This window comes from Aulonocara sp. 'chitande type north' Nkhata Bay, linkage group LG7 (assembly GCF_057382095.1).
Source record: "Aulonocara sp. 'chitande type north' Nkhata Bay isolate Kocher_YH1m ecotype deep benthic linkage group LG7, A_spYH_male_GT1.1, whole genome shotgun sequence".
Classification (NCBI taxonomy): domain Eukaryota; kingdom Metazoa; phylum Chordata; class Actinopteri; order Cichliformes; family Cichlidae; genus Aulonocara; species Aulonocara sp. 'chitande type north' Nkhata Bay.
In genome coordinates this window covers 50720858-50747802 of record NC_141350.1, presented here as the reverse complement: position 1 = coordinate 50747802, position 26945 = coordinate 50720858, and the positions used below count along the sequence as shown (strand labels likewise).

The window sequence follows — 26945 nt, the reverse complement described above, 5'->3', positions numbered from 1 at the left end:
CATTGTATTTTAAACATTTATTTTTGCTGTGGATAAAAAGCTGTTTATTCTAAAATATATTTTGTACGAAACGAAATGTTTTTCTTTAATTGCTGTTTTTACCTAAAATGGTACAAAGAGGTATATGAAAAATCGACAATCACTGCATTTGGTGGCTCACACATCAGTTTTCACCGTCATCATGTAAAAACAGTGAAAGAAGAACCCTCTGCCTAGGTGAACCCAGATTAAGGTGTAATATTCTTATTTTTCCACGCAGGGGAGTGGGTCTGAAACTTCACACAGTCAGCGAGTGAAGCCAGCCTCCAATAATCAAAGTGATTAAATGTGGCTTTGTCACAAGTGTGCTGCTTTTCATTGAGGAATACATCCAGGAGGGGGCGGTATTGGTCAATTTATATGTCTAAAACAATTTAATTGTAAATTCATGGCAAAAAAAGTAAGTAGCCATAAATGTGGTTACATTGGACGAATGCTGGATAATGGTGTGAAAATGACAAAGATATAAATCAAACAATCAAAAATAAAGCATTTTTAAGTGTAAGTACTTATGTTAGGATATCACATTTTATAAGATGTTTTAGGTGAAAAAAGGGACGGGGGGCTCAGACACTTTATTACGTATACGTGTTCAGCTGATTCAGATATCTAAGCAGTCTATTACATAGTGGCAACTGAACTTGAAACTGAGAATCAGAATGTGAGTGGCTATGAACATACTTCGGTTGGGTTGTGGGTGTAAAATGGACAGGTATTTCTTGGTATTTCAGAATCTGTTGATCTTGTTAGATTTTTCCACAAAACCATCTTTAGGGCAACTGCAGCTGTGTGATGCTATCATGTCAATATGAACCAAACTCTCTGTAGAATGCTTCCTGCACCTTTTTGAATCTGTGCCATGAAAATTTAATGCAATTATAAAAGTAAAAAGTGGACGAGCCCGTGTTACAAATAGCGGGCTGTGAGTGTGCAAAACGTGTACACTCAGTGGCTCAGATAAAAATTAAACATGTTCTATCTGACTCAGAATGGTTCACATACAGCAAAGGAATGAAATATTGTACTTTAGGTTTATCTTTAGTTTAATTAAGCTTAAGCAAACATAGTGCCAGTTAGCAAAATTATGTACTTAAAAAAAGTATTGCATTATAATGTGACAGCACTGTTGGTACTGGCCTAAACCTGTCTGGTAGGCACCAGGAAGAAAAACTGTCAGCTCTGTACATGCACCATATTGTTATAAGTCCACTGAAACTTGAAGAGATGTAAATAATGACATAATTCCTTTGTGGCATACTTTCAAATCAGCTATAATCTTCAGCAGATTAGCTAGCAAGCCCACTGCATGAATAGCGATAGTAGCAAACACACATTTATTCTTATCTAGTTCAGTTAACATCATGTTTCACACAAATGTTTATCAGCAACCCTAGCAGGCATTTTCTTTTTCAGAAAATAAAGTAAAATTCAGAAAGACACACATTTTAAAGTTTAACAATAGCTTTTATTGAATCAAGACCATTTTTACAAAACATTTTTATTCAGCAAATATTTCTTAGCAAACTACAACTTTGCATGAAGTTTGATTTTGAATTCATTATTTTTTCTTTAAAAAAAAACACCTTTACCTCTGGATTAGTTTATAAAACGTGACATTTAAACACCTTAAACCACACTCCTTTAAAAGTGCAGGTGATTCCATTAAACATACAAAGGTCCCAGCTTCCTTCACAATTTCTGCCCCACATTTTTTACAAGAAAATTCACACACACATACACTGCGTTTCAAAAAGCACTGGCACTATTTGAAATTGTGGCAAATGTAACATTTCAGTGTTCTACTACAGGTTTGCCATTTAACACAAAACAGGTTAAACATGTAATCATTGATTTGTGATATAAGTATGCAATAAAGAAACAGTCCTTGCATCACGAATAACCACAAATCTATTACTCATTGCCAGCCAAGACTGCTATTCAATAGAATAGGCTCAGATTTACTGAGATGATTTAAACTCATTCTCAAAAGCAGCTCTCAGCCGACAGGACATAGTTGTTCTGTGCTTTAAGGTCCAACATTTTTAAAGTATTATATCTTTGATACCTTTGCTCAGTTACTGTCTCCACCATTATTTTTTACAGACAATAGTGTAGCAAGCAACATCATGAAAGGTGATGCTTTATGTACAAATCTGATCAAAGCAGACTCTGATAAGACTTAGTGAAATGTAGTTTAGTAACAAAAATTGTGGAAATTAAAAGGACAAACGAGGTTAGAATATAATTAATACTGAAACTTTAAAATAATCTATAATTTTTTTTAAAAAGTACAAACATAAAGCAACCCAAGGATAAAATCTGTCAAGACCGATACGTCAAATATTAAAATAAATCGAGTAAATATACCAACAGAAGACAGAAATAAATAGCCAGTGTACACACTCAGGAGCTGTTTTCTGATATACACTCCCTTTTATGGGTTCTAGTCTTCCCATACATAAAAAACAGAACAAAAAAACCCCCCAAAACAATAAAAATTTAAAAGCATAAATATAAAAACATCTTTATCTTTCAGTCAAAAAAGCACATAAATAAATACAAAATTACTAAAATTGTTCTTGTCATTAGTATAAAAACTGAAAATAGAAAAAAGAACATGTTCAGTCTTGAAACAAGTTTTTTCTGTGTCTTTCATGGTGAACATTGGATATTTTTTATGTAGTCCACACAAGAGTTCAGTCCATTTTACAAGTTTTTACTTAAACTGGTCTGGGATTAGATTCATCTGCGAGTGGATACTTGTGGGAGGGCTGGAGATGCCCTCTGACCAATCAGACATGTTGGAATGTGGGGAAGAGCTGGACCATTGGTCAGGGGACCCAGGGGAGGGGGTTAAAAATGGGTGGTCAGGCACCTGTAGCTGGTGGCTAGGTGTGTTGTCCATTGGGCCTGAATAGCTGTGCTGAGATGGAGGGGTGAGAAACTGGGTGCCAAGAATCTGGGTCTCCTGCGGCATCACCGTGTGGATGGGCATGGTGCGGCCTGAGCAGTTGTTTTGCTGCATGTCAGATCCATTCAGCTCAACAGTTGGGAAACTCTGGTTGAGGGACTGAGTGGCTGTGGTGTTGTTAGAGTTCTGGTGCTGGAGCTGCCGCGAGTGAGCCTGTTGCATCATGTGAGCGGACGAGCCCAGATGGCTGGTTTGCAGATTCTGGTAGCCCATTATCTGAGACAGAGTGGCAGTACTGACACCATGCAGAGGACCCATCATGTTATGGGTTATCTGTGGTGGTTGGGTGAAGCTTCCTTGCTGGCCTATGCTTGAGTGCATCCTGGAGACCCAATCACACTGCCCCCCTCTGCTACCACCTATAGATGCTGCGCCCTGACTGTTGGGGCTGGACACAGGCAAATGGGAGAGACGGGGTGGGTTAGGATCAAAAGCCATGCAACTCAGATCCTTACCCATGTTCATCTGGCCAGGATGGGAATCTCCATTCCCCTGCAGGTGATTTAAAGACATTGGGGGCGATTGCTGAAAGGGGGAAGCCATGGGAGGCGAGGCAACATCGGAAAGGTAGCCATGGGGTGACTCGAGGGAATCAACTGGTGAGAGGACACCTGATGTGTCTAGCAAGTTACTCTTCCCATCCACTGACTTTTTCTTCTTCAGCCTATTATCTTTGCCGTTGTCCTTTCCTCCTTTTCCACCCGAGCTAGGCTTACGAATCTTCTTGCCCGAAACGTTTGGCTTGAGGTTGCTGAGATAGTCATTGGGGGAACAGAGAGGTGGGGAGAGGGTGGAGGTGCTTAAGGGTGCACTATGAAGCCCAGGACTCCGGACCACATTGTATTCATCCAGAAGACGCACAATGTCATGGTGCATGCGTTCCTGGGCAATATCTCTGGGCAGCTGGTCAAGATGATCGGTGATCTCGCGATTGGCAAAATGCTCCAGAAGAACTTTCGCTGTCTCATAGCTCCCTTCACGGGCTGCCAAGAAGAGCGGCGTTTCTTCCTATAAAGAAACCAAATATTGAGATTATCATTAGTTAAGGCAGGCCACAAAGTCAGTGTAAATGGGGATTTCTGCTTCAGCAGGAATTCTACACCACTGTAACTACAAACCTCTCTGAAGCCCCACGGCATAATCTGATTTGTACCTCACTAGAAATGTAACTACACATCGCAGTGATGCAGCCCATAACTTTTGTGATTGGCCGGTTCAGTTGATTCCAACTATGCATTTACGGCTGCTTTTTTTCCTCTGTTTTTTAATTTATCAGTGTGAGAATAACAATTACTGAATAAGTATAAGGAATAATAATGATATATTAATGTATCACAGATGCTCAGATTTTTAGCAATGTGACTTTTATATATCCTGCATTTAATTGGGTAAAACCATTGACATTTAAAAATTGTTTTTCATGAGAGATCTGGCCAAGAGGACAGCAGAAATTACAACGAATATAACATTAAATTTATAACAAAACAGGCATTTCTTTTTTTTTTTTTTTTTGGGCACACCACCACCAATGATGTTGGCCACTTACGTAGGTTGCAACAACAATTGACTGTAGACGTCTAGACAGCAGCTGATAACAGTTTTTTTTGTTTTGTTGTTGATCTAACTAACAAATCTCAAACAGGACTTTTATACAGTGTTTAAGCTGCTTAAGATTGCCTACCTTTGCTGCATCTCTAAGCTGCTTTTCACCGCATCTCATGTTTTTTATGTGTATGACTTATTATACCTGTTGTTCTTATCAAGGATATACAAGTACATGTTCTAGCAGGGAGGTATGCTCTCCTGGGTGGAAATACCCACTTCTCATTAAACAACACTTCATACACTAGATAATCACTGTAAATGTAAGGACAAAGGCTTGTGGAAAACCTCCATTAAATGCATATCATTTCACATACCTTATTATCTTGCATATCTTTGTTGGCACCATTTTTCAGCAGTACCACAGCAGCCTCCACATTGTTTACAGCTGCAGCCCAGTGCAGAGCAGATTTACCTGCAGAGAGTGCAAATTCGGGGTTTATTATCATGACCCCTAGCACAATAAGCCATTTGTGAAAACTGTAGAGATTGTAGTTTGATAAAACTTTAGCTACCAGATTCATCAGTGGCATTAGCATCGGCGTGACAGTTGATAAGTTCTTCAACCATGCCCTCAACTGCTAAACGGGCCGCCAGAATCAATGGTGTTGTTCCATCGTGCATGCGGGCGTCAAGATCAGTAGCACGGTTTCGGATTAAAATCTGCAAGGACACAAGATGTTTTCTGTTAAATTAATTTAAACTGTTGGGTCAAACTGGGACAAACATTGTCCTGAAAATAAAATCCTGAGGGGATTTCCAGGGCATTTACCTGGAACACTCCCTGTGCATCTGCTGCCACGGCTGCATGAAGCGGTGTGCGACCCATGTTGTCCTGAACGTTGGCATCTGCGCTGGATTCCAAGAGGCGTTTGGCAGCATCTGAGCGGGCATAGCGGGCAGCCAGGTGGAGGGCAGTCTCGCCTGTACGGTCAGTCTGGTTATGGAGGTTGGCGCCCTGGTAAATAAAGTCAGAGATTATTTCTGCCGATGGATCCTCTTCCTCTTCACTGTTGCCATTCTCCAGTCCTCCACCGCTGCAGGAGGCGATCATCAAGGGAGTAAAACCATCTGAAAAGAAGGGGGAGTGGATCAGTGAGTATATAGGCATCTTCAGTCAGTTGTAATTCAAAAGATAATTTATGTTTTATTCGTTTGTGACACCCTGACAGAGAAATTGTGAGTTTTCCAGTTACACACCTGGTCCTCTGACATTGACATCCATGCATCCATTCTCTATGTCTCCCTGAGGAGGTGTAGGAGCAATGGATTCAATCCGCAGGTCCGCTGCATCCAGATGTTGCTGTGTCCATTTCCTATGATCTGTATGATCACCCAAATCCAACATGGCCTGTTCCTCAAACTGAAAGACACACCAGTTAGTGTCAGTGTTAGTATCAGAGATGATAAAATTTAGAATGGACAGCTTTGGTGCAAAGGAAAACTCTTCTTACCCTGAAGCGTTTGCACTCCGGATCCTCGTCCTCCCATTCATTTTGATTGTCATCCATGAGGTTCATGTCCGAGTGTTTCATTGGCCTATTGAAAAGAGGTTGCAGATTAGAGCACCTACAGCAAAGCAAATACAAGTCAAGGAAATATAGTGACCCACTGCCAGTGCCAATAACCTTCACATTCCACTTTCAGAGTGCACTTACTTTAAGCCAACAGAATCCTCTCCCAGTGGCTCGCTGCGTTTCTTTTTGCTTGGCTCCGATGCTTTGAATCCTTCAGGAAACCAGAGCTGGCCGTGCTCTCGTCGCCGCTTACGGGACACCAGAACACCCAGACAGATGAAACCCAGAGCAGCCAAACCGAGGAAGATTATATACATGGGGTAGAGCTCTGAATCAGAGGGAGTGGGTCTCACACCTGGAATGATTGTTTAAAATAAAATTATTTTACATGACTGAAATGCATTGTGTTTGTGTATGCATATATGTGTATATGTATGGAAAATCTTATGGCTGAAACTGAGACACGTACTTGTGACAGCTTCAATGTAGGGAACATTGAGATTCCCACTGGTGGCCAGTGCTCCAAGGAATGCAGCTACATCTGTGGCACTCTGGAAGCATTCAGTAGACTGCTGGTAACACTGACGGTTGTCAATCTCCAGGTACACCACAGACCTATGAGCAGAGATAGATAGTCACATTAGCATTAACCTTTTTTAGCCTTTTTGTGATGTGAATACAAATCAGTGTAATTATTTAGTGATTAAATGTTAAACATAGCTAAAACTCTCTATGTTGTGCCCTACCCTTTGATTTGCAAAGGATCCAACTCTCTGCGTTTCCGGGAGCTGACGATGGATGACACACCCTCTTTAACTTGATCCAAAACACTGGCTGGCATCGAAGCCCAGTCAGGCCACCCATCTGCAGAGCGCTTCAGCACATTATGCTTAACAAGGTCTTGCTCATTGCCATAGTAAGGGAAGATCATGGGTTCTCCTTTGGCGTCACGGCGGAACACCACATTAGTGTGAAGGACACTGCTGAGCTCTCTGAGGAAGGCTGAAGAGCGGTTCTTAAGCTCATCTGGTGGGATGTGGACCACAAGAACTAAATGTCCATCAGCCAGTTTCTCTGGCATGTTGTTGGCACAGTCCAGTCCATCCCATTCACATTCTGCGTTGTTGCAGCCCTGGTCACAGTGACCATCAGCATAGTGGTCTTTACAATACTGATCATATAGAGGGCTGAAAAACAAAATAAGACTGGGTTAATATTCTGATACCGCCCCACAAATCTTTAAAAAAAACACCCAAGACATTTCTGTGACACTTACTTGCATTGTCCTTCTTGTCCTTGGCAATCAAAACCATCATAGAGACACCCAGGGCTATTACACTGCCCATCACACTTCCCATCATTGAAGTATCGCCAACACTGTAAAGCAGAGGAGCAGTTTTGCCACGGATCATCAAAATTAAGCGAACAGTCTCCTCCATCCCAGCCGCAGGCGTGGTTGTTGCACACTGAGTTGCAGATGTGGTTTCCTGCAAACTCGTCACACTGTGGAATCTCGCAGCTCATCTCCACCTCCGGAGGTGGGGTGATGTCCCGGCCAAACCCGCCAACGAACGAGTAGTCAAGTATATGGCAGAGCAGACCATTGAAGTTGCTGGGGCAGCTACACTGGAAAAACGGAGGGTCTGGAGTTATCTGACAAGTGCCACCATTGTAACAGGGGTTCGAGATGCAGAGGCTGTCAGTCGGAGTTTGGCACTCAGGCCCGGTGAAGGTTGAAGGACACAGGCAGCGTGGACTTAGGTGGCCTGACACACACGTGCCACCATTCCTGCAATTCAGACTCCCACAGGCACGAGAGTCATACTCGCAGGTGGAGCCAGTGAAACCCTACAGGGGCAGAAATGACACAGACTTTATGATTAGTGTGCTATGCTTTGGTTTAAAAGGACTTTTTAAGTGCTAACATTTAAGTAGACGCTATAATGTTTTACTCACAGGTGGACATTTGCAGACAAAACCATGAGGTGTGTTACTGGCAACAGCACATGTCCCCCCATTTCTGCAAGGTCGCCCTTTGCAGCCATCAAATACCTTGTCACAACGCTGGCCTGTGGCACAGAAGCAAAAAGCATGTGTCAGCTACTCTTAGAAAACATTTAGACTTTTGCTGTACTTTTGCTGCTGATCCACATTCAGTACCTGTATACCCAGTGCGGCATTCACACCGGTAGCTGTTGGTGAGTTGGATGCAGTTGTAGGAGCCTCTGGGGTCACAAGGATCTGACAAACACTCATTGACGTCCCCTTCACAGCGCTCACCTACATAACCCGGTGGGCACACACACTGGTAGCCTCCAATGCGGTCCACACACTTGCCATTGTTAAAGCACTTGGGCTCATTAGTGAGTGGGTCTCTGAAGGGGTTGCAGTCATCTAAGTTAATCTCGCAGTGGACACCTACGGGAAACAGATAAGTTGGGTTACACACCATGGATACCTAGGTATTCATTTATCAAGTATATTTTTTGGAATGTGTGTATGCACATATGCTAAACTATAAGATACCTTGTGTTCCTCTGGGACACGAGCACTTGTATGTGTTGATTAGGTCGATGCAGGTCCCTCCATTTTGGCAGGGCTGAGACTGACATTCATTGATCTCTTTTGAGCAGTTCACACCATGGTAGCCAGGGACACACTGACAATAAAAGATATTCAAGCATATTTTGTTATTTAAATGAGAAACAAGTTTAGAGGGTTACCAGAAATAAACAGCCTCTTGATGTATCTATTATATCATATTTCAGAGTGACTATTAAATCCATATCAGCTGCAATCCCTTCAGAACAGTTTGTCTTAATGCCAACCAATCACTTGGTGGCTCAGCTGATTCCCATATGCATCTGCAAATCACTTTGCAACCCACCTCTATCCCAGCTCCTCATTTAATGCTCTAACTGACTTAATCACTGTTATAACGGTTGTATTCTCTGCTACTGCTCTCACTGCTCCCTGCTTTCCATGCATGTTCATGAAGGGGTTGGGAGGTGCCTTACGAGTACCACATATATAGGAAGTTCCCAGAAAAGAGTCATAGCACCAAATATAAATCAGTGTCCTGGTGACAATGGTTTATCAAGCTGGCTTAGCTGACAGAGTCCTGTCCAGGACTTTATTTAAGATAACTTAAATAAATCAATTCATCTTTAAATTACTCATATATCCTTTTACCTCACAACTGTAGCCTCCTAGATAATCAGTGCAGGTGGCTCCATTTTGGCAAGGGTTGGGTGAGCACTCGTCCACCTGTTCCTGGCAGTAACTGCCAGTGTAGCCAGCTTGGCAGCGGCAATAATGCGTGTTTCCAGCATCCAGACACTGGCCTGAATTCCGGCACAAGTGAGCCACGTCAACACCTACAATCAAAGACAAACGAGGAGTTTCAGAATGTACAAACTGCCCACCAGACTATAGCAAATTTACTATCAAAAGCTTCACCTTATAATCGAAATGAGCGTACCTTGCTGTTTAGCTGCCACCTCACAGGAAACACTTGGGATGTCACAGTAGAGGCCAGTCCATCCAGTCTGACACTGGCAGGTGTAGGAGGCACCTTGCTGCCAACACGAACCTCCATTTTTGCAGGGAGCAGAGTCACACCAGCGCACAAGATTCTAATTTAGGATAAAAAAGAGAGAAGGTACTTAGATGTAGTAAAGAAGCCTAGGCATGTGATAAGACAAAGATAAGAGTATTTCTCCCTACCTGACAATTGATCCCTGTGTAGCCATGAGGACAGGTGCATTTGTAGGTCCCATAACTGTCAAGACAAGTGCCTCCATTGAGGCATGGCTTGGAGTCACACTCATTGATATCATATTGACAATAGCTCCCTGTGAATCCGGGTAAGCACAGGCAGGTGAAAGTGTTGATTCCATCCACACAGGTGCCACCATTAAAGCAAGAACTATTGAAACAAGAAAATAGGAAATGTTAAATCCCTTACTTTCCTCTGGGTCAGTTCATCAGAACAGTTTAATAATAACAGATTGTAGTGAGGGGAGCTACCTGTCAGTGCAGTCGTTTGTGTTGATCTCACAGTTGATACCGCTGAAGCCAGGTGGGCAGGTGCAGGTGTAGCTGTTCACACAATCGGTGCAGTTGGCCCCGTTCCTGCACGGGTTGCTCTCGCACTCATTTATGTCCTGCTCGCATCTGCCACCACGAAACCCGGGCGGACAGGTGCATGTGAAACTGTTGATGCCATCGCGGCACAGGCCACCATTACTGCAGGGATCTGAAATGCAAGAAAAGGAAGTATGATTGCCACTTTTGTTTTAAGTCAAACACAAAGTGGGAACTTAAAAGGCTTTAGATTTGCTTCTTACTTGGTTTGCAGTCATCGATGTCTGTCTCACACTTCTGGCCAGAGTAACCCGGCTGGCACTTGCACTGGTAACCTCCCATGGTGTTGAGGCAAAGGGCGCCATTGCGGCATGGGCTCTTCACACATTCGTTGATATCGATCTCACATGTTTGACCTGAAGGGGAAAACAAAAAAAAATGTATTGTACTGTTGGGTAATTATATACTAACTGACTACACACACATTCAGCCAAACAATCAAAAAAAAAGAAAAACACTAGCTGGAAAAATGTATACCTTGCCATCCTTCAGGGCAGATGCAGGAGAAGCTTTGATAATCTTCCGACTCCTTACATATTCCACCATTTTTACATGGCCTGGAACTGCAGGGGGCCAGTAGAGTCTCACAATTTTCCCCTGGTATGACCAAAAAAACCAACATTGATTGAATCACTCTGGCATTACATAGGAGCTCCTTTGAGTACCTAACTGCATGTAATAAAATAAGCACCACAGTTTCAGTGACTGCAAAACACAATTTTAAAAGCAACACAATTTTTTTTAAATTCCAGTTTCCATTCCACTTCCTTATTCATTTCCATGACATCTTAGCCAAACAGGAAAGGCCTTCCTGTTTCCTGCTATTGTTTGTTCATAGACAGGAAACAGGACATGGCGGAAGTGGGACTAGTGCTCGGAGCAGTGTCCGGGTCTCTGCGTTACATTAGCCACAACGGCCTGTTATTCCAAAAAGCACACACACACGCTATTATCCCAGCAAAACAGACGAGCAGATCTTTCCACACAGAGACGTCAAAAACCAGACATCCCTGTCAGTAGCCGCTGGGTGATGTTTTCAAAAACAACACGGAATATAACAATCTAATCCTTTTTCAGTGGAAACTTGGAAGATTGTGTTCATGCTATCAGACCTGTGCAAACAGCTAAAAGCAGGTGCTAGTTAAATGAACAATCCAGTTAGCAGTTGTAATTCTCACAGTGGGAGATAAGCAGTTACATGTCGTACCGGTGTAAGGAAGCAAACAATTGCACTTGTATCCAGCCACATCATCGATGCAAGTGCCCTGGTTGAGGCAGGGGTTGGAGGCGCACTCATTGATGTTAGTTTGGCAATTAGGACCTACAGCAGTTGGAATTAGAGAACACACTTTGGTTAGATGTTGGCCAACAAGGCTCTCCTCATTCAATCTGTGCGCGAATAAAAAAGAAAAGTGCAGGTAGGGCCAAACACTGACCTGTGAAGCCAACTCGGCACGTGCAGTGGTATCCGCTGGTCATATCCTTGCAGGTTCCTCCGTTCATGCATGGGTTGGACTCACATTCATTGTTATTGATGTCGCAATTTTGGCCGCTCCAGCCAGAGTCACAGGTACATTTGTATCTTTAGTAGAAAGGCTTGTTCAGTAATTGATATATATAGAAATATATATGTGTGTGTGTGTGTACTTTTTTTTCCTCATACAACCTGGATCCCTACTCACCCATTAAGAAGGTCCTGGCATCTGCCATGTATGCAGGGGTTGCTGCTACACTCGTCAACCTCGGACAAACAGGTGGCATCATTGTATCCCTCTGGGCACAGGCAGGTGAAGCTATTGATGCCATCCACACATGTGCCTCCATTGTGACAGGGATTGATGGCACAGTCGTCAATGTTGATGTTACACATTGCTCCTGTAAGACAGTAAATCTGGTTTTAAGAACAGTGTCACAAACGTTTCTTTTGGATGAACTGAAGTGATCAATAACTAAGCTGGCCATTATCGAAGCCAAACAGCTGGATACTCCCATGTGATATAATTTAAGGCCTTACAGTTTGCTCACTGAGATAATCTGTGCAGGGTTTTTTTTGCATATGAAAAACAAAAAGACAAACTCCCTCAATATTCAACAAATACAATGTGTACCAAGCCTGGTGGCCCCTGGAGGCTCTTTTACCTCTCCTACATTGATTGAATAGGGCCCTGTTGAATAGGCAGAAGGAGCCCTTCAGCTGAATCACAGAGAGGGGGGAGCACACACACACACACACACACACACACACACACACACACACACACCACCCCCATCCAGGAGACCTAACCTCACCCAGGGCTGTTTACAGGGACAGAAGGCCAGACTTATTTCACACATGGCTGAGTAACAATTAACCCCACCCCCCTTTCTGATCTTGTACCCGGCTCCCTCCTCCTATGCTCTTCATCAGTCAGGAGAGGAGGGCCCAACTGCCTGATCTTCAGTTACAATAGCCCTCTGTCCCTCTGTGTCTCAGTCCTGCCGTGCCCTCTACACTCAGCACAAAAAGATTTTTTTTTTTTTTTGGGGGGGGGAGGCAGCCTTCACATCCACACACACACACACACACACACACACACACACACACACACACACACACACATTCCCCCTAACCACACATCCATCCCTGGTTTTAGCACAATCACATAACCACTACCAGTCAGAACCGGATCCATGTGACCTGCCTGGTCTATTTCTTAAAGAGTGCCTGTCACCAAAGTTCTGTATTTTAGTGCATTACAGGTTGGCTTGCTTAGTAAATCAAGTGTTAACTGGCTTGTTGTGCAGACACACTAATAATCATCAGATATGTGATTAAAGGACAGCCTCTCTTTTCCTTTCAAAGTATCAGTTTACAGAGTCTTTGCAAGCTCAACGTCACAATCTTTTCAGACGGGAAACAAAGTCAGTGCTTTGTGTGTGCTGTGTGCATGTATCAGGCTGTGTTCCCTTTCTCTTCTCCTCCGTCCCACATAGGCAACATGACACCATTGTTCCACAGGAATGGGTCCGTCAGCCACCTGTTCTACCTGCCCCTCCCAAAGCTCAGGTGACCACCCCCCTGCACCTGTAAACTCCACCCAGCGCTCACCTGTGTAACCGGGCTCGCATGCACATTCATAGCCATTTATTTTGTCGATGCACTTCCCGTAGTCACAGGGCTTGCTCTTGCAGTCATCCAGGTTCACTTCACAATTGAAACCTGTAGATCAGAATATACATAAGGGGCAGAAAAAAGGTGAAGAAAGTGCAGGCATATTTCACTGGAAGAATTTCAAAGTTGTATAATATTAAAGTCTCACCCGCAGTGCCTTGTGGGCAGGAACAGATGTATGTATTCTCCCTGTCCTGGCAAATGCCGCCGTTCTTACAGGGCTGGCTTAGACACTCGTTGATGTTAGTTTCACACAAGCGGCCAGTGTAGCCTGGGCGGCACTGACAGGTGAAGGAAGCCAGGCCATCCCTGCAGGTGCCATAGTGGCAGGGATTGGAGTAGCACTCATTGATGTCAATCTCACAGTGCTGCCCTGTGTATCCTGTAATGTAGGAGAACAGCTTTAACACCCGCAACTTTTTTCTAAGAAAGACAAACAAGATTACGCAATAAATTAGAAGAAAGGATTAGTCTGGTGTACCTTCAGCACATTCACAGGTGTACTTGTTGGGTCCATCGGTGCATTTAGCTCCATTCTTGCAGGGTGTGCTGGCACACTCGTCAACGTCCACCTGACAGAGACTCCCTGAAAAGCCTGCAGATGCATTTTTTTAAAACAGAGAATTAAACTTCTTTCAATATTGAGAGGAAATATATTTGCAGAAATGCAGAAAATTGCTGAAATTTGCATCTAAAAAAGGCCACGTGGTGCTGAAAGTCCTAACAAATCATTCCACAACACTCCCTTCACCCCTCCTTTTTCGGGCTCTTACTGTGCAGTGAAATCTTTCTTTCAAACCGCATCACAATAGTCCACAGCTTACCAGCTAAAAACCAAACCCTACCCCCCCAATTCTGGCGCTAAGCTCTTACACAAACTCTCCAGCCCGCCAAATATGCTAATGTTTCTGCAGCCCTGTCTGTTCTGTCCAGCACACTCGTAAATGCTTCACTGACACTATTAGAAGAAGTAAATCATTTACGTTCAATCGGGGGACTGCATGCACGGCACTCATTGACAGATAGTTAATGATCCACCCTCTTTTCTTAGCTCCCATTGTCTTGCCAAAAAAAGGGAGGGTTAAAATGATACCATGGAAGCTATTTTTGTGGCTCTGTTTTTACTGTAGTAATCAGATTATTTCTCACCTTTGGGGCACTCGCAGTGGAAGGAGTTGATCTTGTCAATGCACTTGCCATTGTTGAGACAAGGTTGGCTGGCACACTCATCTGTGTTGATGTGGCAGAACACACCCTCATATCCTGAAATGGGAGTTATAGGTCAGGTCACGTTTCTTTTCTTACCACAAAGTAAAGGAAAAAAACATGTCAAAAGAAAAGTAGTCTTCTTGTATTACAAACCGATGCTTTACCTGGCATGCAGATGCAGTGGAACCCTCCGATCTGGTCCAGGCAGGTGGCATCATTGTGGCAAGGATTAGACATGCATTCGTTGACATCCATCTCACAACGAGGCCCTTCATACCCTTGGAGGCACTTGCACTGGAAGGAGCCCTTTGTGTTGAGGCAGCGACCGCCATGCTCACAGGGGTTGGCACCTAAAACATTAAATATGCAAGTTGTAATAAATAAATGTAATAAATCAGTTCTGCGTGTTAACTGCAAAGAATCAGAATCATCAGAGGGTTGTAATCCAAACTAAAGGAGACAAACTGGTAGCTTAATAACATACCCAGAGAGCACTCATCGATATCCAGGTTGCAGGCCGATCCAGTGTAACCTGGGGGACAGGTGCATATTGCCTTGCCATTGACTGGGTTGGTGTCGCAGTTGGAGCCCTTCTGGCATGGGTTGCTGATGCAGGCATCATCAAGGTGGCACAACAGACCTGTAGCCATGGATGTATTACATTTTACTCTCTAAACATTAAGATCATGATATGTCTGCATAGCATTCACAGAGGGGTCACAAGAGCCATACCTGTGCGTCCATGAGGGCACTCGCAGAAGAATGAGGCCACGCGGTCGTGGCAGGTGGCACCGTGGTGACAAGCTGCACTGGCGCAGTCATCAATGTTCTCGCTGCAGTCATCGCCGGTCCACCCATTTACACAGACGCAGTGATAGCCACCATGCGTGTCATGGCATGTCCCGCCATTCTGACATGCATTGGGCATCAGCTCGCACTCGTCCACATTTTCTGTGCAGTATTGACCTAAAAGAGAAAAAAAAAGTTGGTATTTATTATCTTAAAATGTTATTGGATGATTGTTTTAAAGCCTTTAAGTGAAAGGTACCTGTGTAATGAGGTGGGCATCGGCAGTTGTAGGTGTTCACCCCGTCCACACAAACACCACCGTTCTGGCAGCTGTGGCCTGGACAGTCATCGATGTTGATCTCACAGTTGTGGCCTGTGAAGCCTGTTGGATTGGCGTGGGGTGAGAACAAACGAGTCAAAATGTAGAAAAGCTCTTGCGACACTTGATTGCGGGTAATAATCAGACCTTTCCTTCCTGCATAAAAATAGATATACAAGCTCGTGGCAGAGCACAGCCTGTCCCCTCTGTTAACATCAAAGGCTTGTGTGGGTGTTTTATAGGCACAATAGCTCCGCTTAACAATCAACCCACAGCTCCACAGGTGCCTGTACTGGTGTACTATCTAAACGCATTCCAGCAAAGACACCCGCAACTGGCACGCAGCGTGACTTAAAACTTCGACACACAACATCAGTTATTCATCCGCATGTCCAAACAACGGGCTCTGTGCTGACCACATAATGAGACAAAAACACAGGCAAGTTAAAGCTTGATCCAACCACCCTTTTATTTTAACTGATGTGGTGTGCTAGGGATAAGGAGGTAATACTTTCCCTAAGAGTCCGCAATGTACACTGCTACTACTCCAAAGTAAGATTGTGACCTTTGGAACTAACTGTGACCTTCTATGAAAAATTATACAGTACTTTCTAATAAAAATTAGAAAGCATGGTATGAATAATTTAAACATAAGTACTGTATAGGTTTGATGCAAAATCCCTAATTGTTTTTTCTCCTCTTTATTTCCCCACATCTACACGTATGTAGTGTGTGTGCACTTTCTACACATCTGGTGTCCTGACTCTTAACAGCAGTTACCACAACATTGAGCAATAAATGTGGCAGACAGGCTGGCAGTGTTGATGTGAAAAACAAGCTATTTTTGCGAGTCTGTGATCTCGTGAATAGGGTGTGTAAATCTATAGGTTTGTGTGCATGTGGGTTTCTCTGCCATTGTAGGGGCTCGCTACCGATTATCAGAAGGAAACGTCTGTGCAACTGCATCCTGCCTGTGCAGGCTGGCAGAGAGAGAGGGGAAGAGCGGTGATTCCAGATTACTCCACTCCACCCAATCAGATTTTACTACAACAACAGGCTGGTTTGTAGGTCAACTGATGTAACAGGAAAAACAATTGTGTGTTTTGTTACCACACTAACCATCCACAACTCCACGTGGCAGCTACCATTACTCTGTAAATTCATGTTTGTGCCATACCTGGAAGACAGCTACAGTCGTAAGCGGTGTCCCCCTTCTGGACGCAAGTGCCTCCATTCTGGCATGGTGACGGGCTGCATGGCAGATAGGGGTTCTCGCAGTGCTGGCCTGTGTACTCTTGAGGACAACGGCAGTGATACGAGCCCACCTCATTCACGCATACGCCGCCATTGAGACAGGGAGAGGGAGTCTGGGCACACTCGTTTACATCCTGCTTGCAGGTTTGACCAGTAAAAGCGCGTGGGCATTTGCAGATGTAGGTGGATTCTAAGGCTGAGCACAGGCCACCATTTGCACATGGATTGGAAGCACACGGGTTGGCAGCCTGGCAGGTTTTACCTGGAAAGTAACATAGTAAAAGTGAAATAATCATAAAAAGGGCTTAAAAGAGGGGCAAAAGATTTGTAGTCACAAAACAAGTTTTGAACATTTCCATACATACCAGACCATCCAGGTGGACAGTCGCAGCGGTAGGCATTGAGGGCAATGAGATGGCATGTTCCTCCATTGCGACAGGGGGAGCTCATACAGGCGTGGTTGGTGGGGGTCAGGCACAGTCGGTCAGTGAAACCCAGGCGGCACACGCAGCGGAAATCGAACGTGTTGCTATGGGAAACAGCGCGGCATTCGCCACCGTTGCGGCATGGCGAAGGACTGCAGGGATTTGGATACTGGCACCGGCTGCCTATGTAGTCACTGGGACACCTGGGAACAGACAGCGAAGAGAGGGAGCAGCAATGATTAGAAAAGCATGACTTTTTTTTTAGCATGGGAACAATTATCTAAACAAAAGGGGAGTAAAATGAGGGGTTTGACGTGTAAGGGGGAGGTGTAGAAGGGAACTAAAAGTTTCCCGCCCAACAAAGTCCCACTGCAGTGTGACAGGGATAACATGTTGTTCTAATACGTCTCTCTGGATTAGCTTCCCTCAGAACCTTGAAAACACATTCTGCCGGGACAACAGACGCCACAAAATAGTCTAGCAGTCTAACAGCCTGTTCCCATCTACCTTTCGTCCCCATGCTGTCCATACTCATCCACAATGACCGTAGAGATCAAGGGGAATGTGCCGCTCATGGATGACTGATATGAAGCTCTGCATTCAGGCCCTAAGCCTGCTTCCCTCCTATCCAGACCAAGGACTGTTACTGCTAAGTCACACAGCTCAAAGTGGCTGATTAGTTGAACAAATTCTCTCATAAATTTCACAAAGATGGGTTCTGCCCACTGTGGTTACAGGGTGTTTGTAAAAAAAAAAGAAAAGAAAAAATCAATACATTTTGACCAAAGAGTACAAGAAATTGACTGTTTTAGCATTGTGCTAATGAAATGCACAGACATTATTTGATATGCAGCCCGTACATAACACTGCAGTCCCATCTGTCACGTGAGGGAGCATTTAAAGTCACCAGAAAAGTGTTTACATTTGAATTGGGAGGCTTGTGTGACTGTGTGTAGCTGTGACCTGAGTGTGTGAGTGGTTATGTGTAAAGGAGGGCATCTGTTGGCCTCCTAGTATCTCCACAGGGAGCAGGTGTGCATGTTAATGAAGGCAGCTGTTGGTCAGGACTCCTTCTCCTCCCCCATCCTCGTGTCCCCTCCTCCTTTCCCCTTCCTCCTCCCCCTCCCTTCTGTCCCCTTCTCAGACAGGGGTGCTGACAAAGCCAACCTCTCCTCCGGGGACATAAAGAACCCATGTGAAGTCAGCTGTTGCAACTTCTGTGCCTCCAAACCACACGACTTATTCTTAATTCCTCTCTTACTTACCTGTTCCCTTTTTTTTTGTTTATTTCCCTTTTCACATAAAATATTTCCTTCTAGTTTTCTCTACTTTAGCTCTCATTCAGCTTACCATGGGGAATCATTTTTTCCTGTTAAAGGGACATTTTTCTTTTAAACTCGTAGCTGTTTCCCTTTTGCAGATTTCCCCTTGTGTTGCACCGGATTGTTCAAAACTCTATTGTTGACTTAGATAGGTGAGACCAACAGGGAGTTTTTAGCAGGGCCTCTACAGGGAGTCCAGACAGTTGTAATTGGCACAAGATTGTAAAAGCATTTGAGGTGACTTTGAAGTCACCGGGAAAACACACTGAGTGAATTATAAAGGTAATTCACTGCTGAGGTACAAAAATCTCACCCACTATGATAAAAACGAGGTGTTAATAATGGTGTGTGTGTACCATCCTGTGTGTGTGTGTGTGTGTGTGTGTGTGTGTGTGTGTGTGTGTGTGTGTGTGTGTAGTTAACTCCCACGCAAACTGACTGTAATAGACCTTGTTTGTCCTGAAGTCAGAGATAAAGATCCACCCACACGCTGAAAAGACCAGCAGCACACACCACGGCAACAGGTCTCTCCCAGCGCTGCAATGTCCCCTCAGGCCAGAGCAGATGCTTCCCCGACCTCTGACCCTAAACACTTTTGTGACTGTGGGACAGCCCCTTTGCCTTCTCTTCCCTCTCTCCACTCTCCCTGCTGGGCCTGATCTACCATCTGTCACTCTGGGGGTGACTTTATGCTCTGACACAAAACGTGCCCAACTGTGCGCTGGAAATGCCACCGCTGTGGAAAATGTCATGTGAAATGACTGAGGGTGGCGTACAGTAATCAAAGGCATGTATAATGTTGTCAGTCTTGGTTTTTCCTTTCATGATACTTGACAACGTTCCAAGATCACCGACTATTTTTCTTCTCTCTTTTGATTTTCACTCGTCCTTTTGTCTTTATTACATATTTGTTTCTGCCCTTTCCTCCTCATTTGCTTTGTCTGGTTAGTTGATGTTCCCTTGAATGTGTCTCATCATTAGCCAAGATGTGACCCCTGGGGTCCACATCTGTTAGTAAGACCAAGAGCGGAGCAATGTAGCCCAGCTAAAGAAAATGAGAAATGCACTGGATTTGGAAGCCTCTCAAATCCCACTACAGCAATAAAATCCATGAGAGAGAAACACTGTTATATTAAAAGGGTGTATAATAGTCATACAAAGATTGTGCACTCTCAGGCTGTTGAACCTAAAAAGGGCTAAACTGCATAAAGTGTTTACTAAACATTGAATCATGCTCATTTGGTTCGGTAAAATGCGCATTATTGCTTGGAAATCAAACCACCTTCCTAAACAAAAAAATTACTCTCTACAAGTAACATATATCTTCAAAAAAGGGGATCTTAGAAGAATCATTGGACAATAATAAAGCGGTTTCTGTTCCACTCTCTAAAATCAGTGAAGTTGGTAGAGGCGGTCAGAATGAGAAGAATTTGGCACCTGTCTGAATAACAGCACAGCCTGACAGTGAGCTCACTTTCATTCATAAAAGTACGGTAAACAGCCGACGGCATAACTCTGATTCCCTGTGTGTGTGTGTGTGTGTGTGTGTGTCATGCACCTTGTTCTGCTGCACTCACTTAACAACGCTGTAAAAACATCCCAGCTCACGATCAAAACCAGGAAAAACACCTGCCTGCCATTCCACCTCTTGTGATGATTATCAGTGAAAGCCGATGGAGTAGTCTGGAGTCTATTACTTCAGATTACCATCAAGTCAGGTGGGCACAAGTGTGTTACCACAACATATTCATTCATCATTACTTGTTTGGTCGCTATAAAGGGTGACTCACATTCCAACCAGATAACATTCCCCCCCATGCACATGCAATTACTAGAAATATCAAGACATGCACACATTTTCTGGCTAGAAGAGTTATTTCATTTGATAGCCTCTACTGCTAGATATGAACTTTCAACACCCACTAGAGTGACACAGGCCCTTATCGCTCTGCTCTGACAGCATTGCATCAGCATCTCCTGCTTTGAAGGTTTCCAGATCAGTCTCCAAAGTAGGTGTGAAAAAATATGCCTTTACATTATATATGCAATGCGTTCTCTTCTGGGAGTTCTATATCTGAAAATTGCACATCAACTGTAAGAAGATGGGACTTTTTTTTTCCCCACCAGCCTCTTTCAGTGCTATATCATGTGGCCCCTGGCATCTGGGGAATGGGCCCAACCAGGGGAGTGGCAGCATTAGAGCTTAAACCCCAAATAAAAAGGCAACACCAGCAGGCACCTTAAACCCACTAAGCACTTGTATGTCCCTGATTCAGGGAGCTGAGCTTTTATAGAGACCTTCCTGGTAATCCTATAGGAGGACAAAAGAAGAGCAGCATTCTTAGAGGAAGAGTGTAAAAATCATTTCAGGTTGTGACTGAGACGCATTATCGTCAATAAACAACACCATACAGCTCCCTTTACTAGCTACATCACATTAAGTGAAATTCTCTCGTCTGGTCTATTTCTGTCAGTGCAGTATTCGAGACATGTGGGGCGACAGTTGAGATGTTTATTCTTAACACTTATCTCTGACCAAAACGGCACCCATTTCAGCAAAGCAGCAATAACAGTGAGTCTGTCACGTAAAGGCCAGACCGAGGGCAACAACCTTTTAACCTGACTTTGCCCTCATTACAGTCTGACAAATGGAAACTAAATTTGACTCACACTATGCTTGTGCCCTCAAACTTTAAAGTTGCCTACATTAAAAAAGACTGCTGCAGCTTCGTGGGAAACAGGAAGCCCCAGACCTTGAGATAACCTCTTAATTCACAGAATCGCAACCGAGTACTTCCCCACTGCAGACACTCGTTGCTATTTCCGTGTCCAATATCGCCACAATTTACATAAACTCTCCGACTTCCCCTAAAGTTACTCAGTCTTTTAATGTAAAGAGATTTGTCTTCAATCGAGGAAACAGCATTAAAGGTTTTAAAGCTGGTTCCCCCTTTGTTCCTTTTGAGTGTTTCGATTTTCTCTGGAGGTGTATGCTGTCACACACATTAAGACCATATTCTTGTTCCATTTTTAAAACCAGCATGGGAACCTTACTATCTCAGCCAATCAGTCAACCACACAGCTAGCTGTTATATTTCTTTTAGCTAAATCTAACCTTACTCTACCAAGCTGACTGCTGTGATTGTAGAATGAATTAAAGCTACCATCTTTAGAGGTTTTGACTCTTGTTGAATTTACAGTTGGTTGGGGTTAAAAATCACCTTAAAATCCTTCATTTGAATATCAGCTTGAGAAAAAGCAGATTCTAGTGAATGCAACATGAATAAAGAAGACAAATCTAATCCTTTTCCTGATTTCCTAAAGGTATGAAGTAATATTGGGGGAGGGAGGAAGGGTGTAATGTTGTTCATCATTGTCGGCATGTGATTCGACTCTCGCACTCGTGAGAACTGTGCCGAAAAGAGGATTCAGATCTGTCTTAACCACTCAAAACTGTGCCACCATATGCTGCATAACCACAAAAGCAGAACATGATTCAGTGGTATCTCCGATAGTTGGTTCTGTGGGTTTGATGTGTTATAACCTGCTGACCTTCCCCTAAACATCACGTGAGGGCGACCGCACAATTTAGATGCCCTCAGCTGAACTCCACCACTGCTTTCCTTTTTCTTGTCGGAGTGCAGGCATCCCCTCCTTTCTAACTCAGCCGACTTTCCACCTATGTGTCAGCAGCACAAAATTTAAAAGCGAATTTGATGTGACACAGCATGGCACAAAAATATGGACCACTGCTGGAAGATTCTCTGCTACAGACACTTTACCCTGACCCCCCGAATCTCACAGTGTCCCCATGACTGATAGCTGCTTAGCTTGGCAAGGATGAATGATGAATGAGCGGGAAGCCAGGAGGAAGAGAGAGCGCGGGTGGGTGAAGTGATGCTCTTATCCTGTCTGTTTTTAATTGGACTGAGCAGAGATGAAGAACACAATAACAGCTTTGTGGGATCGGAGGGTGGAGAGAGTTTCTGTGTGAGAGCGTGCGCACACGTGCAGGGCGCTGTGTGTGACTGTGTGTGTGTGCAGAGCGTGCAGATTCACATATTGTGAATTGGTGCCCCTGGGCTACTCGCGTAGGTCCTTCAATAGCTCTCCCTTGTCCCCGCAGACCAGAGGAGAGCCTGCCATGATCACATGCCCCAGGGCAAACCAGGCCACCTCTGAGTTTCTTTCAAGAGGGGAGAAAAAATAAAGTGACGCCACAAGTAAAAATCACACATAAAGATGCTTTCAGAAAGGATCAGTTTCCAACTCAGACCAGATAAAAGTTGGTGTCTCATTACATTATATTAAAATTTACAGGAAGGCCAGCTCAAGGGAATATGTTTGCATATTAAAACGTCTCACCCAAAAACATCAATCCACACTCTAAACAAACAGCCCCACAAGCTGCCTCCCTGTCTATTCCCACTTGTTCGCCCTCAAATTTCTGCACTTTATTCCAATTAATCTCACTCTCTTGACATCCAATCCAATTACATTTCCCAGCCATCTGGCTTTCAAATGGAGATCACAAGCGGGTGAGGTGGGGGTGGTTGGGGGAGAGAGCCATTCAAAACGACGGAGAGAAGCCTTTTGGAGGAGGGGGAGGTATGGCAGGGGTTTGGTGTGTGTTGTGGTGTTTGGGGTGGCTGTGGCATGATGGGAAGCCCCACTCAGATTAGTCACACAGCATTATTCTGACTGCAGGACAATGGGTGACGGGCGGCGGGCGAGCCCCAGCTGTCGCCCATGAAAGAGCAGAAAAACAAGATTTAGGACTGGACGCGTCCTCTCACTTTGCCAGGTGAAGGGGGACTTGCATTCATTAAGGGGCTGATGAAGGGGGGGGGGGCTTTGTGTGTGTGTGTGTGTGTGTCCGGCCTCCCCTTTCTCATCTCCCCAGCACTCTGAGGCTGCTCTCTCTTTTCATTTCTGCACTCCTTTAAAGTCTTTTCTTTTCAGGGAATGTGTGCAGAGAGCAATGCAGCTCTCGGAGGGGTACAGGAGCACAGCAGCCCAGAGGAAACTTAAGGGCCTCTGGTTGCTCAGCAGAGAGACCGCTCAAAGGCTGGAATTAAAAGGGGGAATATGTGGCCTCTTTTTCTTCCCCACCCGTAAAGAAGTACCACGATTGCCCCACAGTGCACTACTACGACCATACAAGCTCCAAGTAACACACAAAAAAGATAGCTATGGTGTTTCCTCACTGCCTGCAGCAGCATCTTCATGTGTTGCTCTTAGGCTCCCTGTTACTTACTTGCATTCACCATTTCCGTTTGGGGTGGCTTCACATCTTCCTCCATTAAGGCATGCCTCGGTGGGTAGAGAGCATTTAAGACCTGTTGAATGCATAAACAAATATATAGATCAAAACATGTTTTACCCAGCACAGTTTCTCTGTGCACACAGGACGGAAATGAGCACACTGGGATTAATCGGGATTAAGCTGCAGGTGAAATCATGAGGGAATTATCCAGCAGTTAAGTTTTGTTTTTTGGGTTGTTGTTTTTTTTTAACACAGCTTTATTAGCAAATTTTAATGCACACGCGTCGTGATTTTTAAATTGATTTGTTCCACAAGTGTCCGCAGGGGATATTGGGAAGCCTGTTCGTGGACACTGGTGAGGCTAGAAGCGCGTGGTGCGTGGCTTTTTTTCTTCTTTTTTTTTTTAATTCAGGGGAGGGGGCTGCGGGGGGACGCACGCTTTTGCGGGGAGAGCGCAGCAGCTGCGGGGCTCAGATGCTGAACAAAAGAAATCGTGGTGCAGCACGAGCCATAAAACACCCTCCTCGGGTATTGTTTACCGGGCAGACGGGAATAACAGCACCTCCTCCTCCTCCTCCTCCACCCCCCGCCAACCCGGGACTCACAACACTCTCCCACACTTGTAGACAAAAGGTGCTTGCAACCCCCCCCCCCCCCCCCCCCCCAAAAAAAAAAAAAATCCGCGTCCCTCCGCACCAACTTCCATTATCTCATATTTTACATGAAAGTGGTCCAATAACAGCTTACAAATAGACCGTTTATTGTCTAAAACTCTAAATGTCGTTTTTTTTTTATAAAGCATTAAAAATATTTGTTGATAAAATTCTTGATATAAATTTAGAGTAAGAAAACAAATTAAATGTTGTGTTCAGTTAGTTAGCTTTTGATCGTGGTTCCAACATTGCTGCATCTACCGCATAAGCTCAGCTGATTTTAGTGTGACTGCTCTGCAATGAGCGGACAAAATAGCTCGCGACATCTTCATTTAGCGCACACCGGGGGAGCCAGCCAAGCGCACTGCAGCTTCTGGTTTCTTCACTTTCCCACGGCCAAGAGAAGCTGGAAAACTTTCATCGAGATTTATTTATGCAACTTTTTAATACTCCGATCATAATTATACAGCATGACATTTAAATCACTCAAATCAGTTTGATCGAGTGTCTTTCTCTTCCTCTTTATAATTCACAAACTTCTCTAAAGCCCACTTTAATTGTTGCGAATATCACAGATAAGTCTCGGTCATGCTCTGTGGCAATGCACGCTCAAAAATAAATAAATAAATAAAAATTGTTTACCTTGTGCGATGGCGATTGCTGGAATCAGAAATGTTAGTTTCACAAAGAAACGATACATTCCTTCTCTTCAACTTCACAAATGTTGTTGACTCCCGCGTTGGGTTCGCATAGATCCGCAGTTGATGAATCCAGGTGTTGTCTTGAAATAAATATCCAAGAAAAAAAAATATGAAGGTAAATCCAACAGCGAGAGATGGGTGAGAGAAAGTCTTCAGCTGGACTCAGTTCATAGATGTTAACCTGCTGCCTTCCGAGTTCTCAATGAAATCGGTGGGCAACTCTACAAGTTCCTCCCACTATTCCTCCACACCTCCCCTCCTCCCACACAGGACGAAATCACGCTTCCTCTCTGGGGGGAAGAAACAGTGTCCCTCTCAAAGTAAACTTGGTAATAGTAAACAGCAGCATTTTATAGGGATTTTTAACCATTTTCTTTGCTTCATTAAAGCTTGCATCTACTTCCTAGCCTGCCAAAGAAACATACTTAAATTTTCACTCATAATAAATTGAGACAATGAAAATCAAGATACAGGATAACCATTTAGTTACTAACATTAACCTTTAAAGACAGCCGAAATGGCATTCAACCATAACAGTAACAGAAATCAAATTATAATGTAATACCATTATAGTATAGTATAATATACCATATACTATATACTTGGTAACAACACATAATTAATGTCCAAATGTACATAAGAGTATACTGAGGTTGTAATGGCATATTTTTACAGTGTGGTGCTATTGCTTTGACTAATATATCAAGAAAAAAGATCTGAATGTTTCCCCAACACTCAGCAAACAACTACCTAAACAACTAAGCAAACAAAGAACACTCATTAAAAGAAATACTTACACTTGTAGCTTTCTACTTCCACAACCTTTATTTGACAGCTAAATTTGCCAGAAATATAAAAAATAAAAATAAAATAAAAAAGGTGAATGTTTACAGCCTAGTCTTATAAACAATTTTTAAAAGTGATAGGTTTGCTTTAGGGGTGTTACACACAGAGCACCATGCAAAAGTCTCAAGCCACTCCAAATTTCTTTGCCAGGTAAAGGGGACATTGTTTGTTTGTTTGGAATTTGTGTGATTGTTTGCAGTGTGCAATACTGCAAATTGTACTGCAACTACAGCACCAGTATTGCAGCTGATACTGATACTTTTAACCTATAAACACATTTTATGTAGGAGAGAGCTGTGTGTCCTGAGTTACGAGATGAACCATCATCAAGCTGGTTTTTACTTTCCACAATAATTAGCTAACACGAATAAAACACACCTTTCAGCTTTTCATGTTTTTTGAAACTGGTTGTTTTGGAGACCTGGGATGCAAATGTGCCTGTCTTTAAAGTGCTTTGGGTTCACACATCTTTCAAATTGCATGTTTGAAGTATGCTTTTTACAATAATATCGATATTTGGATGGCTCCACTCATCTCTAACTTGTGTATTTCTAATGAACTTTAAATTCAACACTTGGTATGGCCGCCTTTATTCTTCAACACAGCCTGAACTCTCTTGTGCAAGCTTTCTAGTACCCTTGTATAAGTGTTAAGTGTTAAAAGTCACTTCTTTGTCACTTCTTTTCAGGTTGTAAACCATTACATTACATTTATCAGGAAAGAAATGATAAAAGA

At 43.7% G+C, this 26945-nt stretch overlaps 1 protein-coding gene across 2 annotated transcripts; it reads right to left on the bottom strand.

The window, feature by feature from the left end:
* Positions 1–1488: 1488 nt before the first annotated feature.
* notch1a (notch receptor 1a) lies at positions 1489–25552 on the bottom strand. Of its 2 annotated transcripts, XM_086301122.1 has the most exons (34): positions 25306–25552; positions 24002–24083; positions 17363–17625; positions 16921–17259; positions 15684–15806; positions 15368–15601; positions 15120–15275; positions 14800–14985; positions 14576–14689; positions 13908–14021; positions 13575–13808; positions 13364–13474; positions 11958–12150; positions 11712–11857; positions 11483–11596; positions 10753–10872; positions 10479–10631; positions 10159–10387; positions 9856–10057; positions 9611–9764; positions 9322–9506; positions 8656–8788; positions 8290–8547; positions 8086–8198; positions 7406–7977; positions 6876–7316; positions 6599–6744; positions 6271–6484; positions 6067–6151; positions 5813–5975; positions 5385–5683; positions 5128–5275; positions 4930–5027; positions 1489–4018 (listed from the first exon to the last, which is right to left on the bottom strand). In XM_086301122.1, the coding sequence occupies exons 1-34, from the start codon at positions 25361–25363 to the stop codon at positions 2756–2758; spliced, it is 7443 nt and encodes a 2480-aa protein (XP_086157248.1). In that variant the 5' UTR covers positions 25364–25552; the 3' UTR covers positions 1489–2755. The 2 variants fall into 2 exon arrangements, with proteins under 2 accessions (XP_086157248.1, XP_086157249.1); XM_086301123.1 differs by lacking the exon at positions 11483–11596.
* Between the last annotated feature and the right edge of the window lie 1393 nt (positions 25553–26945).